This window comes from Aquarana catesbeiana, linkage group LG01, assembly GCF_042186555.1.
Source record: "Aquarana catesbeiana isolate 2022-GZ linkage group LG01, ASM4218655v1, whole genome shotgun sequence".
NCBI lineage: Eukaryota > Metazoa > Chordata > Amphibia > Anura > Ranidae > Aquarana > Aquarana catesbeiana.
This window is the reverse complement of record NC_133324.1, coordinates 867,832,734-867,852,685: the sequence shown is the minus strand read 5'-3', so window position 1 is coordinate 867,852,685 and position 19,952 is coordinate 867,832,734. Positions and strand designations below refer to the sequence as shown.

The 19,952-nt window shown below is 43.1% G+C and overlaps 1 protein-coding gene across 12 annotated transcripts in view; it reads right to left on the bottom strand.

Annotated features, from left to right (window-relative positions):
- PROM1 (prominin 1) overlaps positions 1-19,952 on the bottom strand; it is a 340,751-nt gene that overhangs the window by 144,805 nt on the left and 175,994 nt on the right. For all 12 annotated transcript variants that reach the window (XR_012237091.1, XR_012237101.1, XR_012237102.1 and 9 more), the window contains 3 exons: positions 13,798-14,003; positions 6,059-6,179; positions 1,392-1,455 (listed from right to left, as the gene is read on the bottom strand). Coding sequence is in view for 4 of the 12 variants with exons in the window: in XM_073609697.1 (XP_073465798.1) it covers positions 1,392-1,455; positions 6,059-6,179; positions 13,798-14,003 (391 nt within the window). In the remaining 8 variants the exon portion in view is untranslated. The remainder of the gene's footprint in view (positions 1-1,391; positions 1,456-6,058; positions 6,180-13,797; positions 14,004-19,952) is intronic.

Genomic DNA, 19,952 nt, shown 5'->3' with positions numbered 1-19,952 from the left:
GCACCACATCAAGATTAAATGCAAACAGTACTGAGGTACATTGTAGCCCATTCATTTTTATATGGCCTTCTAACTTAGCCCGTCTCATGTCATGCATGAGAACACGTGAGCTGCAGAGCACTGCATTGTGATGTGAATGGCCCTTTAGTTTGGAGAAAAACACCTTGATGCTATAGTGATTGAAAATCAAAAATTTTTATTACATTTTGAATTGAGTGAAAGGTTAGAGCCTTTGTCAAGTTTTTAAATACTAATGTAAGACGAGGGATGGAAATGCTACTCTACATTTTCAAGGAAATCCAAAGCATTTTAAGGGTTTATGATTCCTGCTTCTTCTGGGCTAAAAATAATCAAAAGTCTCACATCTGGACCAAAAAATAACAGAAACACAAAAAATATAAGGCTAATGGTTCAGTTTGGGGTGCCAAGTTCCATCCTTGAAGGGAAGGGAACCTGTCCTAAGAGACATGTAGCTTAACTTTATATTGATTGTTCCAGGACAATTACTCGTATTAGTTAAAGTGGAAGTAAACCCTCCTATCATTTTAAGCCAAGGAAGCTGCCATCTCTGCCTCTGTTTAATCTTCAAACTGCCATGATGCTGCACATGTGATCAGTTATGTCACCAGCCATTGGATGGTTTAACAGTTTAGTTGAAAGCACAACCAATGTGACAGTTACATTCCTGGCACGTGCCGAAAATGTAACTGTTTTTTTAAACTGTTAAATCGATGGGTTTACTTCCGCTTTCGGTCTCATCAGCAGGTGCCTGAATGTTTCTCTCAGTACAGGTGCTATTTAATGGCCCGTACACACGATCCGAAAAGCGGAAGAAAAATACCACTTTCGACGTGATTGTACGATAATCGGATCGTTAGTACAGAGCTTTCGAGAGCTGATCACGACAATTCATCTGATATTATTCAATCGGACAAGCCCGAAAATTTTCCTCGTACGATACCAGATTTTTGTTTAGTAAGTACAGTTGTCGTCCGAAAATACAATACAAATACATTACAACACATGACATCACTTCCGATTTTTTTTTTCTGTCATACGAGAATTTTCCTGACTTTAGTAACCTATTCAATTTCTACTTGCGACTATTAAGCGAAAAAAGTCAGACGATCTGTCGTCCGATTTTCGGATCGTGTGTACGGGCCATAAAAGTCAATACTTATCAACCTGGTAGTCCGATTATCGAAGAAGGGAAAGGCACAGCAGCAATACAACATTTTTTTAAAATAAAATTGTATCTCTACTTTTACTGATCACATTGGGTGGTTTCAAGGCTCCTAATAGTAATATTCTACATTTTAGTTTTGGAGTTAATTTGGAGTTCATTTTTAATAGCAAAGAAAATCAAGATAATGTCAATGGACTTTACTTACTATTGAGCTCTGATAGAGCTTTCTCCTTGGTTATATTGAACTTTGTCAATAAATAGTCAATTTGCTGAAAAAAAAAATCATAATTGTTAGCTTTGGAAAACAAATACAATTAATACTAAAGTAGAAAAAAAAACACTAAATTATTAATTTTGGGGGTTTCATTTTCCATATCACACACTATATTACCAAAAGTATTGGGACGCCTGCCTTTACACGCACATGAACTTTAATGGCATCCCAGTCTTAGTCCGTAGGGTTCAATATTGAGTTGGCCCACCCATTGCAGCTATAACAGCTTCAACTCTTCTGGGAAGGCTGTCCACAAGGTTTAGGAGTGTGTCTATGGGAATGTTTGACCATTCTTCCAGAAGCGCATTTGTGAGGTCAGGCACTGATGTTGGATGAGAAGGCCACTGAACACTGATCGGTCTCCTCCCCTTGTGAATCCCCTCCCCCCACAGTTAGAATCACTCCCTAGCAACACGATTAACCCTCCTGGTTAAGCGCTTCATTGCCAGTCACATTTATACAGTAATCAATGCATTTTTATAGCACGGATCGCTGTATAAATGTGAATGGTCCCAAAAATGTGTCAAAATTGTCTGATGTGTCCGCCACAATATCGCAGTCACGATAAAAATCACAGATTGCCGCCATTACTAGTAAAAAAATAAATAAATAAATAATAAAAATGCTATAAATCTATCCCCTTATTTTGTAGACGCTATAACTTTTGCGCAAACCAATAAATATACGCTTATTGCCATATTATTTACCAAAAATATGTAGAAGAATACGTATCGGCCTAAACTGAGGAAAAAATTTGCTTAAAAAAAAAAAAAAAATTTGGATATTTATTATAGCAAAAAGTAAAAAATATTGTGTTTTTTTCAAACTTGTCACTCTTGTTTTGTTTATAGCACAAGAAATAAATAAGTGGGTACAGTGTTGTATGACCGCGCAATTGTTATTCAAAGTGCGACAGCGCTGAAAGCTGAAAATTGGCTTGGGCAGGATGGGGGTGAAAATGCCCTGTATGGAAGTGGTTAAAGGGATTTCCTCTTACTTCCTGTTCTGAGAGAGAGAGAGTGAAGGAAGATCTCCCCAATGGGACACTGGCATTTTATCCTTTCTATACCCAATCAAAAACGCAAAAAAAATTTTTTGGCTATAGATATTTCTTTCAATCACAACAAAGGCAAACTAGAAGAAGAAGTTTCTAGCTATTTATTGTAATTTTAGTAAGAATGATGTGTGTATACTCTAAATACTGTATGGGGCTTGTCATTATTGATCCCCCTGAAAATGCTAGTATCCTGGCTGTTATACTATTTACTTCAGTGATAGTGAACCTTGGCACATCAGAACATCTCCCATGATGCCCAACCACACTGCAGAGTACAAGAGCATCATGGGAAATGTAGTTCCAAAACATCTGGGGTGCCAAGATTCGCCATCGCTAGCTTACTTGGTCCCAATACATTCTGAGTCACTGATCAGTATGAAGATTGGAACAGTCAAAAAAAAAAAAAAGATTGATTGATAGATAGAAGCCCTCATTTACATTTGTGTTAGTGACTCCAAGTACTGGAGCAAAAGGATCAGTAGGGCAGCAAGACAACTAGGATTTTTAGAAAGAGTAGTAATGACAGTCTCAATATTTCTTTTTTTTTATGGCAACTTTACTTAAAAATAATATTTTAATTGATCTGTACCATGCCTACTTGAGATTGCTCACTATACTCACAGTAGTTCCAATAGTATATAAAACAGAAAGCCGCATTTGTGCCCCCCATACAGTAACATGAAACATTGTGAGAAGTTGGACTCAAGTACTGTATATTCAACAAAAGTTAAATGTCAGTGACACCTGCTGGTGATTTCAAGACTTGCAATTGTGTGTCATCTATGACTAGGATTTAAATAGAATGATGCTTTTCACTCTCCGTTGATGGTACCTTGGCACCCCCTTTATTTTCCAAACAATTTATCTTTGCAATATATTATCACTACTAAGATTGTGGTATTTCACAGTTTTACTAAAGTTCACCTGTGCCCAGACTATTGACATTAAACTGTTTATGTATTTTGAACTGGAAGTAAAAGAGCTTTAAAACAAGTCATCACTGAACTCCTTAGCTGCATGTACTATGAAGAAATCCCACCTCAAAGATCACAACAGAGACTCTAAAGTCAGGTTCTGCTTTCCATAGAATGTAAGGGGAGAGGAGCTGTTATTCCAGGATTTCTGTTGTGAATTTTGAAAATTAGTTACAGAGGTGAATGAGGGCTTGTTTCAAAGTGATTTTAATACAGTGGAACCTTGGATTATGAGCATAATCCATTCCAGGAGAATGCTCGTAATCCAAAGCACTCGCATATCAAAGCGAGTTTCCCCATAGAAGTCAATGGAAAGAAAATAATTAGTTTCGCATTGACTTCTATGGCATGCAATACCGCATGTGGCCAGAGGTTGGGAGGCGCCGGAGAGCCTGGGAAACACTCGGGAACTGAGTATTTCCGAGTGTTTCCGAGTATTTACAAGGACTCCGATTGGCTCCGGCGCCCCCGCACCTCTGGCCAAATGTGGTACTGCACACCGCAGAGGCTTGAATCCTGCTCGTTTTGCAAGACAACACTCGCAAACCGAATTAGGATTTTCAGAAAAAAAAATGCTCGTACTGAAAAACGCCCGTTAACCACGTTACTCGCAATCCAAGGTTTCGCTGTACTTGTTTAGAATACGTAAAAACATTAATGTGCATAGTCTAGGCACATTTTTTCACTAAGGCGAGTTTGTTCAACATGGCAGTTAAAGCACAATTGTAATTTGTAGTAATCCATAGCGGTTGGAAGTCATATCACTTAGCTGATGTGACTGCAACAAAATTCTATTGCCTTCTGCTTCATGGCTCATTCACACCAGTCTGCACACAAAAAAGCTGCCATGAGGCGAGTTGGATTGTGTAAAAATCCATACATGCTGCATATTTATGCAGGTCATACCACCGCACATGCATGGTGAAAACAGGGCACATAGAAAGCAACTGTTTTCTATGTGCCCTTGCACTGAGCCTGTGTGGGTTTATGCAGATCAGTGCAGCTCAATGGATATGGAATAAGACCAATTTAGTCTCAAGTTTATGTGTTCACATTACAAGCTGCTCTTGTAGACAGATGATGGAGCCCAGACATTATTAGGGATAATAACGATTCAGTTCGCCCCAGAACTCTCGAACATCAGAAAAAGTTCAGAACTGAACCCCGATTCCCATTGAAGTCTACGGGACCCAAATTTGAAAAATCAAAAGTCCCCATTTTGAAGGCTTATATGCAAGTTATTGGCCATAAAAAGGGTATGGGGGCCCGGGTTTTAAAAAGATTGTTTTTATAGGAGCAGTGATTTTAATGATGCTTAAATTTAAACAATACAAATAAAAAATTCCCTTAAATAAATATAGTGCCTAGGGGGTTCCCTTAGTCTGCCTGCAATGTAGCACATTTGTACCGTGTATAGAACCTGCTGCAGCAAAACTGAAATTTATGAACAAAACAAAATGACATTAAAATTGCCGGCAATATAAAAATGTTTAAAAGTAAAACGGTGCAGGAGTCCCTTCAAATCCATACCAGGCTCTTCAGGTCTGGTATGGATTTTAAGTGGAACCTCACGTTAATTAAAAGAAAAAAAATTGGGGTGGGGTCCCCTCAAAATCCATACTAGACTCTTATCCGAGCATGCAGCCCGGCAGGTCAGGAAAGGGGGGCGAGTGAGCATCCCCCCCTCCTGAACCATACCAGGCCACATACCCCCAAAATGAGGGAGCACCTTGTCCCCATGTTGAAGGGGACAAGGGCTTCTTCCTGACAACCCTGGGCTGTGGTTGTCGGGGTCTCCGAGCAGGGGGCTTATTAGAATCTGGAAACCCCCTTTAACAGATCCCGGCCCCTTCCTATGTGAATGAGGATGGGGTACATTGTACCCCTATCCATTCACCAAAAAAAGTGTCAAAAATAAATAGACAGGAGGCAGTTTTTGACAATTCCTTTGTTAAAAAAATTAAAAATACACTGCCCCCGATGTAGATCCATCGACAATGTTGAAGACATGTGGCCTGTTCTGGTTCAGAAGGCGGTGGAGGGATAGACGGTGCGAGCGAGCGCCCCCTCCCCCCTCCCATGCTGACCTGCATGCTCGGATAATAGTCTGGTGTGGATTTTGGGGGGGACCCCACGCCGGGTTTTTTTCACTTTTTTTTAATGCTGGCAATGGGTTTTTTTTCATTCAGCTGTCTGCAGGGAAGCCCGTTGACAGCTGATAACTCATCCGTTGTTAAGGATGCAGCGGCCGGCTTCCTGGCCCTCTCCTTAACAACCAGCTATTTGCTGTGCCCTCATTGGGCAAAGCTTTGCCCAGTCAGGGCTTAGAATGCGCTGTGCAGCGTGCAGTGCAATGTGGTGGCTTGGCGGCCGAACAAACTTTCGCCAAACTTTTGCTCAGCTCGAACTGTTCGGCCAACTCTAGACATTATTAACAAGCGGCCTGGACACATTGGGACAAGAAGCATGTGTGGACTTATTTTCTACCATCTTGCACAAAGTGAGAATCTGTTATAAACAACTGTCCCTTAGATCAACTGAAAATATGTATAATTATATTACAGTACCATGGGGGTATCCGCTAGCAAGGTTTTCAAGTCCTTGAAGTTGCTTTGCACCAATTTCTTTGATCCTCGGATCTCGGTAGTAAGATTCTGATTTGCAGCAAAAGCACAGAGTACTCCAAGACTGTTGAAATATAGTAACATGAGTAATGAAAAAGAATGATAAACGTTGTTGTTACAATTGCTACTGTATTATTAATATTATTAGAGTACAGGACAATAAAGGCACATAAAATCATTTACATCATAAATGCTAAACATATTTAAAGGTTATTTTCAGTTTTGCAGCCAAATTAGGAGAACACCTACTCTATATTTGTTACATATCCCCATTCACAAAGCAAAATAAAAAAATTTAAAAAATTTAAAAATATCAGCTTACCTTACTCTATTCTGGAACCTGCAGCAAGATAAAATTCTTGGGGACTGGGCATCGGTGTTTGCGAATAATAACTCTGTAGTGTGCAGGCAAATCTTCATTTTCAATTATAACTACATTTGAACAGTATGCCCTAACAAAAGGTTAAAGGTGTGGAGACTAGATTTCGTGCATTGTATGTTAGGGAGGACAGATTTGGGACAGGCTCACTCTAACAACAAAAAAAAATTTTCAGTCAGCCATGACACCTCCTCCTGAGAAACATCTAAAAGGTTAGAAATATGTTTTTTTATTTTTTAAGGCATGCTTTGTGAATAGGAACACATAGCAAACATATGATGATGTTTCAAATTTGACTGCATAAGTTGAATAAGTGGAAACTTCTGTGTGGGGTTCCTACAGCTGCTTCTCTTGCATGTCATGGCAGAAGGCTATTTGGAGCAGGAAGTAGGAAACAACATTTAATACAGTATATGTTGAGTAGTAGCAGTAGCTTGTTGGAAGTGTGGCCAGTCAAGGCTTGGCATGGTGGATGTGTCAATAACTCTAATACCACGACAACAGTGATGGGTAAATCCTATCAAAGTACTCCTTAGCACCTTATTCAAACTGAGTTGTATCTAGGGTGACCACATTTCCAAACTGACATTCAGGGACACCCCCCCCCCCCCCAAAAAAAGATTTTTGACAAATTTTTTTGCCGATTTTTGGGGCAGGGGCGTACTAAATCAGCGGGCCCATGTGCAAGATCAAAAGTGGGCCCTAGGCATCAAGAACAACAACAATATGGTGCGCAAAGCATGTCGTAATGAACTGTGGACATGTCTTAAATTGCACTAAATATTGGCTTAACCCCTTCCCGCCGACCGAACGCATATATGCGTCCTCGGCTTTCCGGGGTTATACCGGGATGATGCCCGCAGCTGCAGGCATCATCCCGGTACCGTTGTTTTCAGCGGGCGATCGGCTACCCGAATATAACAACCGATGTGGCTAAAAGCCGCTCGGTTGTTATACCGGAGGAGCGGGAGGGGACATCCCCCCCCTCCCGCCGCCTCCCGCCGCTGTTACCGGGCCTCCCGTGCGATCGGGAGGCCCGGTGTCCGGTCCGCTGCCTTCGGCGGCTGGGGGCGGACTGGAACGAAGCTGCGAGCGGCTTCGTTCCAGCCTTCTTCTTGTAAATGCGGAAGCGACGTCATGACGTCACTTCCCGTTTACTCGGCTGCCAATGGCGCCGAATTTAAAAAAGTACACAGTATTCAGAATCGCCGTTTTCGGCGATCTGAATACTTTGAAGTGTAAAGGAGGGATCGGGGGTCTTTTAGACCCCCGATCCCTCCATAAAGAGTACCTGTCACCACATATTACTGTCACAAGGGATGTTTACATTGCTTGTGACAGCAATAAAAGTAAAAAAAAAAAAAAAAAAATTTAAACACAATTTATAAAGTACAAAAATAAATAAATTAAATAAAAAAAAAAAAAAAAAATTTTTTTAAAGTGCCCCTGTCCCCGCGAGCTCGCGCAGCGAAGAAAACGCATACGGAAGTCGCGCCCGCATATGTAAACGGTGTTCAAACCACACATGTGAGGTATCGCCGCGATCGTCAGAGCGAGAGCAATAATTCTAGCCCTAGACCTCCTCTGTAGCTCAAACCTGGTAACCGTAAAATTTTTTTAAAGCGTCGCCTATGGAAATTCAAAGGTACCGTAGTTCGTCGCCATTCCACGAGTGCGTGCAATTATAAAGGGTGACATGTTTGGTATCTATTTACTCGGCGTAACATCATCTTTCACATTATACAAAAAAATTGGGGTAACTTTACTGTTTGGATTTTTTTAAATTCATGAAAGTGTCACTTTTCCAAAAATTTGCGTTTAAAACACCGCTGCACAAATACCGTGTGATAAAAAATATTGCAACAATCGTCATTTTATTCTCTAGATTCTTTGCTAAAAAAATATATATAATGTTTGGGGGTTCTAAGTAATTTTCTAGCAAAAAATATGGATTTTAACTTGTAAACACCAAATTTCAAAAATAGGCTTAGTCATGAAAGGGTTAAAGGGGGTGTTCTTAAAGAGAGTCTGAGATGACTTGTATAGTGCAGAATGTGGTAATGTTAAATAGGGAATGCAGAGTGTATGGCGGGGGGTAATATGTACAGGAGAGGAGTATGGAGTGTATGGCGGGGGGTAATATGTACAGGAGAGGAGTATGGAGTGTATGGCGGGGGGTAATATGTACAGGAGAGGAGTATGGAGTGTATGGCGGGGGGTAATATGTACAGGAGAGGAGTGCGGAATGTATAATGGTGGGTAATATGTACAGGTGAGGAGTGTGGAGTGTATGGCGGGGGGTAGTTAGTGGAGAGAGGAGGAAGAGGAGTGCAATATCACCTCCTGATAGTCTGTCAGCCACTGCTATACCACTTTGGTGGTGGGGCACTCCGAAGGATGTAAGGGGGCACCCTGGAGGTTGTAAGGGAGAATGTAATGGGCACTCTGGCGGTACTAACTTAGTCAGAGCCCCCTTACGTCCTCCGGGGTGCCTCCTTACATCCTCCTCCAGAATTGCTCTGAATCTCTAGCAAAGTTCCCAGGATTCCAGACGGTACAATTGTCCCCTCAACAGCAGCCAGTTTGTCTTTGAAGATGGGGAAGGGGGCAAGTTGTCAAAAAAGAATACTTGCAGTGATTTTGGGGGATAAGAGCATGCTGTATGTGCTAGGGGGCACACTTTGGGAGGGGAGAGAAATTGTTCCGGGAGGGGGGTTTAAATAACAAATCTGACCCCCCCAGCACAATATATCTCCCCTCCTAAAGTGCCCCCTAGCACATGCAGCATGCTCTTATCCCCCAAAATCACTGCAAGTATTCTTTTTTGACAACTTGCCCCCTGTCTCTGTGTCTCCTTCTCCTGCAAGTGCCAAGTATTAATATTGTGTACAAACCTCAGATCAGCATGTCCCGTCCTCCCCCTCCTTCTCCTGTCTGACATCCGAGCCGAGGAAAAGAGGGAGGGGACTTCAGTCCGTGTGTTAGTGTGAGGTGGGCAGGAGGGGGGAGGAAGGGAGAGATGCCGTGCACACTGTAATCGCAGGCAGCGTGTGGGAACAGAAACACCCCACACAAGCTGCAGGCCAGTCACTGGAGCCAAGTGCAGAGGGGAAAGAACCAGCAGTGACTCCCAGCAGCACTAGCGCGGAGGAGGAAGTGAAATCCTCCTCTGCTTTCAACGCTGGGCAGTGATGTCACTGGTTGCCTGATGCCAGGCGGCTATAGCAACCAGTGATCAGGAGTAGGTGGAGGAGGTGGAAGCGGAGCCAGAGCCAGCACTATGGTGGCTCGGTCCGCCCCTGTTCCCAGATTGTCAGTTTCATTCCGGGACACTGTATTGTCCCGGAATGAAGGTGCCCGGGACCAGGGACAAAGATGTAAATTACGGGATAATCCCGGGCGATCCGGGACACGTGGGCACCCTAGTTGTATCAGAGAACTATGCATGGCCATACTGCAGTGTGTAAGACGGGGGAAGAAACCTCAGCACTCCAGCTGTTGTGGAACTACCTCAAGTCCTATAAGGCATTGCAAGACTCTGACAGCCACAAATATGGCTCCCAGAGGCAGAGGCATGATGAGATTTGTAGTTTTACCATAGCTTAAGCCTGATATTAGATCTATGCTTCTGTATGTCGCACATGTTGCACCCTCTACCAATAGGTAGGTGCTAGTAAGGTTTATTTTTACTAGGTTAACCAGCACAGGCAAATTTATGCAGGCCTATGCTGCATGCTAGGCCTGTCTGTTTTGATCTGGGGGCTGGGAGTGGTCAGAGTAGTAGTGGGTGTTACCACCTGTGCTCTAGTTCTGGGGCACCTTCCCTGTTTCCAGAGAGAAGGCTCTGGAAAAGGGGCTGGGCCTGGAACTGGAGTGGCAGGCAGGTTGTGTGGGAGCCCTGACCAATCCCCAATCGGTATTGGTAGGGGGCGGGCCTCTGGGGGGAGAAGTCGGCTGAGTGAAGTGAGGAATGGCATGTTAGACAGCAGCAGGAGGACACCCCCATCTGGGGGGGGGTGTACCGATCGCAGGAGAAGGCCCGGGGAGAGCTGTGAGGGAACATTGCCTCTACACGGTCATTGGCAATGTCTCTGTCACCACACGGTCGGTGGCAGGGAACTCCTGGAGCAGAAGGGCAGGTGAAGCTGTCAGTACGCATGGTCCAGTCAAGTCCTCATCAAGGACTCAGGGCTGTTGGAAGGTCGGTTAGTGTTACCACAGTGGGGGGCTGAAGGTGCCAAGGAGTCTGTGAGGGAACTCTGCTATTACACGGTCATTAGCAGAGTCTTCATCAAACACACGGTGGATGATGGGGAGTCCTTAATCATAGAAGAGGCTGTGGGGATCTGTGTCAAGTAGATGTGGCCTGTTGGCACATGATTTCCAAGTTGGGCTGGCTAGCAACAGTAGTCCATTATCCAAAATACTGCTTTTAACCTACTAGGCCTCTGGGGAGAGGTACTGCAGGCCTCAGGCCTAGTAGCAGCGAGCAACCAGAGCCTATCTAGGGGCTTATTCAGAGTGGGCCCCTATCACTTAAAAGAAGAGGATGTGACATGTTTTTGAATTAGCAACTACAAGTTTTGTGCAGGAGGAACCAAGTCTGTATAGGAGGAAATAAGTTTTGGGCAGGAGGTGAAAGAGATCTAATGCCGCGTACACACAAGCGTAATTTCCGTCAGAAAGATGGTTTTTCCGACAGAATTCCGCTCAAGCTTGCCTTGCATACACACGGTCACACAAAAGTTCTCTGAACTTTTGACTGTCAAGAACGCAGTGACGTACAACACTATGACGAGCCGAAAAAATGAAGTTCAATGCTTCCGAGTATGCGTCGAATTGTTTCCGAGCATGCGTGTTTTTTTGCGCGTCCGAATTGCATACAGACAAACGCATTTTCAGATAGGAACTTTTTCCAATCGAAAAATAGAGAACATGCTCTCAATATTTTGCTGTCTGGAATTCTACCAGCAAAAGTCCGATGGATACATACACGATCGGAATTTCTGACCTAAAGCTCACATCCGACTTTTGCTGGCAGAATTTCTGATCATGTGTATGGGGCATTAGACCATCACTTTTACACGGTCAAAAGTAACATCTCTGTCCTTCACACGGTGATGGTATGAGCACTCTTAGATGGAATAGTCTGCTGAGGTTGAGCAGAGGAGGAGCAACAGTCTGCATGGAGATGCAGGAGGAGATTCATACCTAATTTAAAATGCACATTCAGTCTTCTGTCTCTAACTTTATCAGAGTGTACTCAAATCCTAAAAATATGATGGCAATGACTTATCCTATGGACATCCCATATTCCTATTCCTATCCAAGTTGTACCCCCCAATAAAACAACAAAAACAAAACTCGCAAAACACTGTTCATTGTCTCTGGAAGTGATGTATGAAGTCTGGCAGTGGGGTGATTTGGCGGATTGTTTGTTATTAGCTGCAACACAATTGGGCTGATTTATGAAGCGTTTGCACCATGACTTGCGGCGCACGTCGATGTCCAACAAAATATTTGCGCCGGTAACACAGCGCGATCCCCCATTTACTATTCTTTCTGGCGCACGGGAAGAGGCGATCGGTACGCCACTATAGACATGGCGCACGCCATCTTTAACTTAAAATTTAAACAAGCTGGAAGTGCCAATATTATGGGGGTGATGTGGGGTGATGTGAGGAAGTGTAGTACTAACTGCCCAAGTCACAAATATGCCCAAAATAGAATGAGAAAGTAACTTTTTCTGACAAGCCGGCTGCTCCAGCAAATACATTTAAATCTACAGGAGGTGAATTTATGCACTGCGCATGCTCAAACGGCATTTGCGCTTGTTCAAATGCGTTGGTTCAGTGCGCCGGCAAATTCTTAGTAAATGATAAGCAACGTAAATGCATTTGCATAGGTTGAACGGGCGCACCTCTACACTTTTTTTTTTTTTTTTTTTTTTTTTAACGCTGGTTCACTTTGCGGCTATAATGAAATGTCGGTCCGGCAATACACATAAAAGTTCATTGATAAAAACAGCATTAAGAAAAAAAAACAAAAATTAAGAAAAAAAAAATGCGTGGGGTTCCCCCGAAATTCAATACCAAGCCCTTCAGGTCTGGTATGGATATTAAGGGGAACCCCACGCCAAAAAAAAAAAAATAGCATGGGAGTGCCCCTTAAAATCCATACCAGGCCCTTCAGGTCTGGTATGGATTTTAAGGGGAACCCTGCGCCAAAATTAAAAAAAAAAAATAGCGTGGGGTCCCCCTAAAAATCCATACCAGACCCTTATCTGAGCACGCAACCTGGCAGGCTGCAGGAAAAGAGGGGGGGACGAGAGAGCGCCCTCCCTCCTGAACTGTACCAGGCCGCATGCCCTCAACATGGAGGATGGGTACCCCACCCCAAAGCACCTTGTCCCCATGTTGATGACGACAAGGGCCTCTTACCGACAACCCTGACCGTTGGTTGTCGGGGTCTGCGGGCAGGGGGCTTATCAGAATCCGGGAGCCCCCTTTAATAAGGGGGCCCCCAGATCCCGGCCCCCCACCCTACGTGAATGAGTATGGGGTACATGGTACCCCTACCCATTCACCTGGGGGAGAAAAGTGTCAAGAAAAAAAACACACTACACAGGTTTTTAAAGTAATTTATTAGGCAGCTCCGGGGGTCTTCTTCCGACTTCGGGGGTCTTCTTCTGCGCTCGCCGGCCTCTTCTCCGCATCTTCTCCCGGTGTCTGGTTCTTCTCCGTGCTGTCCGGCCTCTTCTCCCGGTGTCCGGTATCTTCTGCCGGACTCCCCCCGCTATCTTCTTCCAGCTCTTTTGCTAGCGGGGGCCCGGTCTTCTGCCGCTGTCCGGTTCTTCTCCGGTATCTTCTGCCGGACTCCCCCGCTATCTTCTTCCAGCTCTTTTGCTAGCGGGGGCACAGTCTTCTTCTTCTACGTCGTCTTCTCCCCTCTTCTCTTCTTCCGATGTTGACACAACGCTCTCTCCCGCTGTACTGCCATCTGCAAGGTGTGCGGCGAATTATATAGGCATGGGGCATGGTCACCGTGTGATGTCACCGGGTGACCTCGCCTCTTATGATGGCATAGTCCCATGAAAAAAAATAATAATAATACTTACAATATTTTAAGGTAATTAAGGAGGCTTTATAGTACAATCATTTTTCAGCATACACAAGCTTGTGCTGTTTTTTTCCCAAGAGTTTGTGCTTTGTGGGGAGTTACATAAGTAAGGCCACTGACAGTTCCATTCTAATATCACACCTATGTCCACCATTGATTAGCTGAACGTTCAGGCACAGCTTACCTTATTAGCAGAGATGTCACGAACAGGAAGGTGGCGAAGCAGCCTCTTTTACAATCTGCATTCTTCTTTTGTCTCTGGTGCATCTCCCCGCCACAGTTCTCACAACAGCGACACATGCAGAAGCATAGCCCCACTAAGGGCATGAGCAGGAAAAACAGGACCCCCAGGGTTGTGGCCACAATGAAGCCAATTTCATAGTGTATTGTCTGAAACAGCAGCACAATGACAAAATTACAATGAATCTCAAGTATGAAATAGTCTTGTAGAACCCTGAGTGCTACCTGCAGCAACCACATTCTCTCATTTATTTCTCTAGTGTAGATTAATCAGGATGAGCCGAACACCCTTCCGGTTCGGTTCGCACCAGAACTTGCCAACAGGCATAAAATTTGTGCGAACACCATTAAAGTCTATGGGACAAGAACATCAGGCCCTTCAGGTCTGGTATGGATTTTAAGGGGAACCCCGAGCCAAAATTAAAAGAAAATGGTGTGGGGGTCCCCCCAAAATCAATATCAGGCCCTTATCTGAGCATGCAACCTGGCAGGCTGAAAGAAAAGGGGGGGGAAAGAGAGCATCCCCCCTCCTGAACCGTACCAGGCCACATGCCCGCAGCCGGTGGGACATCTCCCATGGAGGCAGAGTTTTTCCGTTTTTTTTTCTCGGGTTGTTGGCGCTGTGATCGAAGATGAATGGACATTGCGGGACATTTTTTTTTAAATAAAGGAATTGTCCCAAACTGTCTACTATCATTTTTTACTTTTTTGACACTTTTTTGATGAATGTGTAGGGGTACAACGTACCCGATACTCATTCACATGGGGGGGCGGGATCTGGGGTCCCCTTGTTAAAGGGGGATTCCAGGTCCCGATAAGCCCCTGCCCGCAGACCCCCACAACCACCGGGCAAGGCCCTTGTCCCCATCAACCTGGGAACAAGATGTTTTGAGGGGAACCACAAAACACCCTTCCCATGTTGAGGGCATGTGGCCTGGTATGGTTCAGAAGAGGGGGCGCAATCTCTGGTCCCCCCCTTTTCCTGAGACCCATGCCATTTTTTCAATGATTTTTATCTATATTGCCAGGATCCGGCAATGCATTACAGCTTCGAGCGGTTTTAAATGACATTTTTCCTTTAGAAATGTCATTTTGCTGCTCTCATTCATAAAACTATGTACGGCCGCTATGTAAGCAGCCTTACATAGTGTGGGGCATAGACTCAGTAAACTTAAAGTGGATTTTATTGCAAGAAACAAAACATACAAGTGTTCACCTGATGAAGTGAAGTTCTCTGAATTAAACAGCTATAAGGCAGATGCATTTTGAAATCATGTTGTGAAATTTAGGTTAAAATTGTAAAATTCCACCATTAACCATTGTGCACCAACTGATTTGACTTGTGAAAATGGTTTTAACACAATACTTGCAAAAAAACAAATCCCTTTGAAAGTTAAAGCCTGACAAGTGTTTTTTTTTTTTTTTTTTTTTTTTAATAGAGTTCACATTTTTTATTTCTGTCTGTGACCCCCTTAGGTGCATTTTCCCTGATCCTGTACACAAAAGAGGAGTCACGGGTTCACCGACTGCAACAGCAAATTTTTTCTCAATAAAATGGGGATGGGTTAAAACCTCTGTTAGGTCATTGCATTACTATCTGCACCTTCTTGTCCCAGTGGCTATAAATCCCATAATTTTCTATCCTACTGTCATTGGCAGTCACGGGACAAAAAATTAGGCAAATTTCCCCAACTAGGCCATGGATAACAATGCAATCTTGACATTATTAATTTTTATTAAGTCTATCCAAGACTAAAAACAAAAGTTTGGGTTGGAGTAGAGCTTTAAGCAATACATGGATCAAAAAACATTTCTCATGCTTTATGGCACTGTCTTGGGCATCTGCCAAGTTCCCCTTGTAATTATCACTGCTCTGAAATGAAGGGCGGTACGTTATTTGATGGTAATAAATTATGCAATTTTTGGTGTATTTATTTTACTTTTCACGTGGTGCCTCAAAGTATAATAAGTATAGCAAAAGATCTTAGATGCAATTCATAATGAATACAAATTCAGCTATCACTCTAAAAGAATGGTATAAAGACACTTTCCTTTCCACCACATGGCATACATGAGGCTCACCACACAAGTATTTTCATACGGTTCAATATTTTCAGAGTCTTGGACGTTAAAATATCCTGTCAGGTCGTAGCTGTGTACAAACCAACCAAGCAAGGCCTTGATTTCTCCCATACTGTAGTTCTGAGCCAAGTACCACACCTGCTATTCATTAGCCAATATGGGAGTCTCAGGGGACAGTAGAGGTTTCCAACCTAGACTGTTGGTGGGCTTTTGACCTTTGTGAAGGAAAGGATTTTTGTCCAGAAGAGCCTTGCCAAATTGGGCCACTTCAGAGCTTTTATACTGCCTGTACATACATACAGAGAGACTCAGTACCCCCTCCCACAAAGCACACTGATGCAGAAAGAGGATTTGGCTACGGGTGATGGTCCCAATAATGTCTAGCTGCATCTCAGCTTATGCAAGTACTATAACCTCTTGCAGTTGATAGGCACAATAAATCAGTGATTTAAACAGGTAATTTTGGCCTAATTTAAGCTTTATTGAGCAATCCCCGGACTCCATACACCCTGCTCTGCAGACATCTCCTTCAGCTGGATGAGAAGGTCATGAATGATTCACCACTGTCAAAAATAATTCATATTGGCAGTATAACAAATTAGTGGCAGCACTGTAATCTCTAATAGACATTTGGACACTCTCCAGACATTTTGTCTCTGTACTGTGTCATTGTTTAAGTTAAGGTGATTGTAATTATTATTTTATTATTCTGTCTTGGAATCAGTTTTGTCCTTTAGTGTTCTTCATGACCTATATCTGCGAAAAGGCATATTTTTAAAGGAGCCATGAAAAAACTCAAATCTGGGTTTTCCTATGTTACAGTCTAAAATATGATTTGCAGATGTCAGTATTTATGTGTTTACTGGTTTTAGAGAATATTCCCCTATTCTACCTTTTAAGACTGGATCAGGAAAAACTGCTATGTTTGTAGGTATCTCCATGACCCTGGTCAATGGGTCTGTTCAATACAAATTTGATTGGCCAGGATAGATTCTCTTGGTCAACCACTATGGCTTCCCCAGCACAAACCACTGCATCCACCCCTCACCTTATTCGGTAGTTAGGCAGTGCATGTACACAATTTCATTTTTGTAGGCAGCATTTACATTCCTGTAAATTGACATTGAAACCCATTCACCCTACATGTATCAAGACACATGGACAAATAAGACCATGCTATTGTACTGAAACCAGTAAATAAAGGATGATAAAACTGTATTAGGCCTACTGCATGCCCAGCACAGAAAAATTATTTTGCTTTAACTTCGTCCCAACTGTAATCAGCAGATTAACTATCCTAAGCTTGATGGCCCATGGTGAGGAAACTTTATCTATGTTCTTCATTTCACAGCTAGCAGTGTGCGCAGGAGCTCCTTATGACATGGCAATCACATGCAGGCTCTTAGGTTTGCTTACAAATTTTACAGATTACTGAGGCTGCAGCAGCCTGCAGATGGCATTATGCCTCTGTTTAATATCGTAATGGTAACATACAATTACTGCACTATAAAAATGATGTGAACATTTTATTTCTTGAGTCAGCCTATAATAAAAAAACAGAGTATGGTATTTATTAAATAGTGCATCAAAATAAAAGCTTTATAGGTCCTTGGAAAAAAAACTAAATAGTTACAGTTGCATTAAAAAGTATGTGGAATGATATGGATTTCTGCACAAATTGATCATAAAATGTGATCTGATCTTCATCTAAGTCACAACAATAGACAATCACAGTCTGCTTAAACTAATAACACACAAAGAATTAAATGTTACCATGTTTTTATTGAACACACCATGTAAACATTCACAGTGCAGGTGGAAAAAGTATGTGAACACTTGGATTTAAAAACTGGTTGAACCTCCTTTGGCAGCAATAACTTCAACCAAACGTTTCCTGTAGTTGCAGATCAGACGTGCACAACGGTCAGGAGTAATTCTAGACCATTCCTCTTTACAGAGCTGTTTCAGTTCAGCAATATTCTTGGGATGTCTGGTGTGAATCGCTTTCTGGAGGTCATGCCACAGCATCTCAATCAGGTTGAGGCCAGGACTCTGACTGGGCCACTCCAGAAGGCGTATTTTCTTCTGTTTAAGCCATTATGTTGTTGATTTACTTCTATGCTTTGGGTCGTTGTCCTGTTGCAACACCCATCTTCTGTTGAGCTTCAGCTGGTGGACAGATGGCCTTAAGTTTTCCTGCAAAATGTCTTGATAAACTTGGGAATTGATTTTTCCTTTGACGATAGCAATCCGTCCAGGCCCTGATGCAGCAAAGCAGCCCCAAACCATGATGCCCCCACCACCATACGTCACAGTTGGATGAGGTTTTGATGTTGGTGTGCTGTGCCTCTTTTTCTCCACATATAGTGTTGTGTGTTTCTTCCAAACAACTCAACTTTGGTTTCATCTGTCCACAGAATAATTTGCCAGTACTGCTGTGGAACATCCAGGTGCTCTTGTGCAAACTGTAAACGTGCAGCAATGTTTTTTTTGGACAGTAGTGGCTTCCTCTGTGGTATCCTCCCATGAAATCCATTCTTGTTTAGTGTTTTACGTATCGTAGATTCACTAACAGGGATGTTAGCATATGCCAGAGATTTTTGTAAGTCTTTAGCTGGCACTCTAGGATTCTTCTTCACCTTATTGAGCAGTCTGCGCTGTGCTCTTGCAGTCATCTTTACAGGACGCCCACTCCTGTAGTAGCAGCAGTGCTGAACTTTCTCCATTTATAGACAATTTGTCTTACCATGGACTGATGAACAGCAAGGCTTTTGGAGATACATTTATAACCCTTTCCAGCTTTATGCAAGTCAACAATTCTAAATCGTAGGTCTTCTGAGAGCTCTTTTGTGGGAGGCATCATTCACATCAGGCAATGCTTCTTGTAAAAAGCAAACCCAGAACTGGTGTGTGTTTTTTATAGGGCAGGGCAGCTGTAACCAACACCTTCAATCTCATCTCATTGATTGGACTCCAGTTGGCTGACACCTCACTCCAATTAGCTCTTGGAGATCTCATTAGTCTAGGGATTCACATACTTTTTCCACCTGCACTGTGAATGTTACATGGTGTGTTCAATAAAAACATGGTAACATTTAATTCTGTGTGTGTTAATAGTTTAAGCAGACTGTGATTGTTTATTGTTGTGACTTAGATGAAGATCAGATCACATTTTATGACCAATTTGTGCAGAAATCCATATCATTTCAAAAGGGTTCACATACATTTTATTGCAACTGTAGATAGCCATAAATATTAAACTGTTATTATCAAGTTAACCATGAATACTGACACTGCTAAATTTAGACTGGGTCTAGGATTCAATAACTCCTGGTCACCAAAGGGTTAAAATAAATAAATTTATGTGATATAATGTAATTGGTATAGCATTGTGTATAATTTTAATATTTACATTATCTTTGCATTCGGCCTTGTCTCGCAGATCCGTAATGTAATCTTAGGCTAGGCTCAGTAATGTCTTAGGCTGGATTCATGCATGTCCGTTCTGCGGTTTGCGGTCTGGAGTCCGGTGCGTTTCTGTTCACCGCATGCGCGCTCTTGAAAGGGCACACTGTGCCATTTCAGGCTGGGGTCATGCCGTGACTGGCGGCTCCCACGCACATGCGCGGGAATGACGTCACGTGACTCCAGCCAGTCACAGAGCCGGAGTTTATGGCCCCAGAAGGAAGAGGGGTGAAGAATGGACGCTCCCTGCCAGTGAGGAAATCTGGGACATCGCAGGCTCCTGTGTCAGGTAAGTGACACATAATGCTTTACCTTTGCAGGGAAAAAGAGGAAGTAAAACCTGCCATGGTTTACTTCCGCTTTAACTGCCCCCAATCCATCTGCTGATAGTACAGACCCCTAGGAGGCACTCTGTACATGCTCAGTTTGGTGTGTATTGCTAAAGAGTTTCTTTTTTTGGGGGGGGGGGGGGTGCATGTGATTAGCTGATTAGCACAGGGCCGATCAGCACTGTCCAGACAAAGGGTCAGGGGTCATAGACAGTCAGAGGAG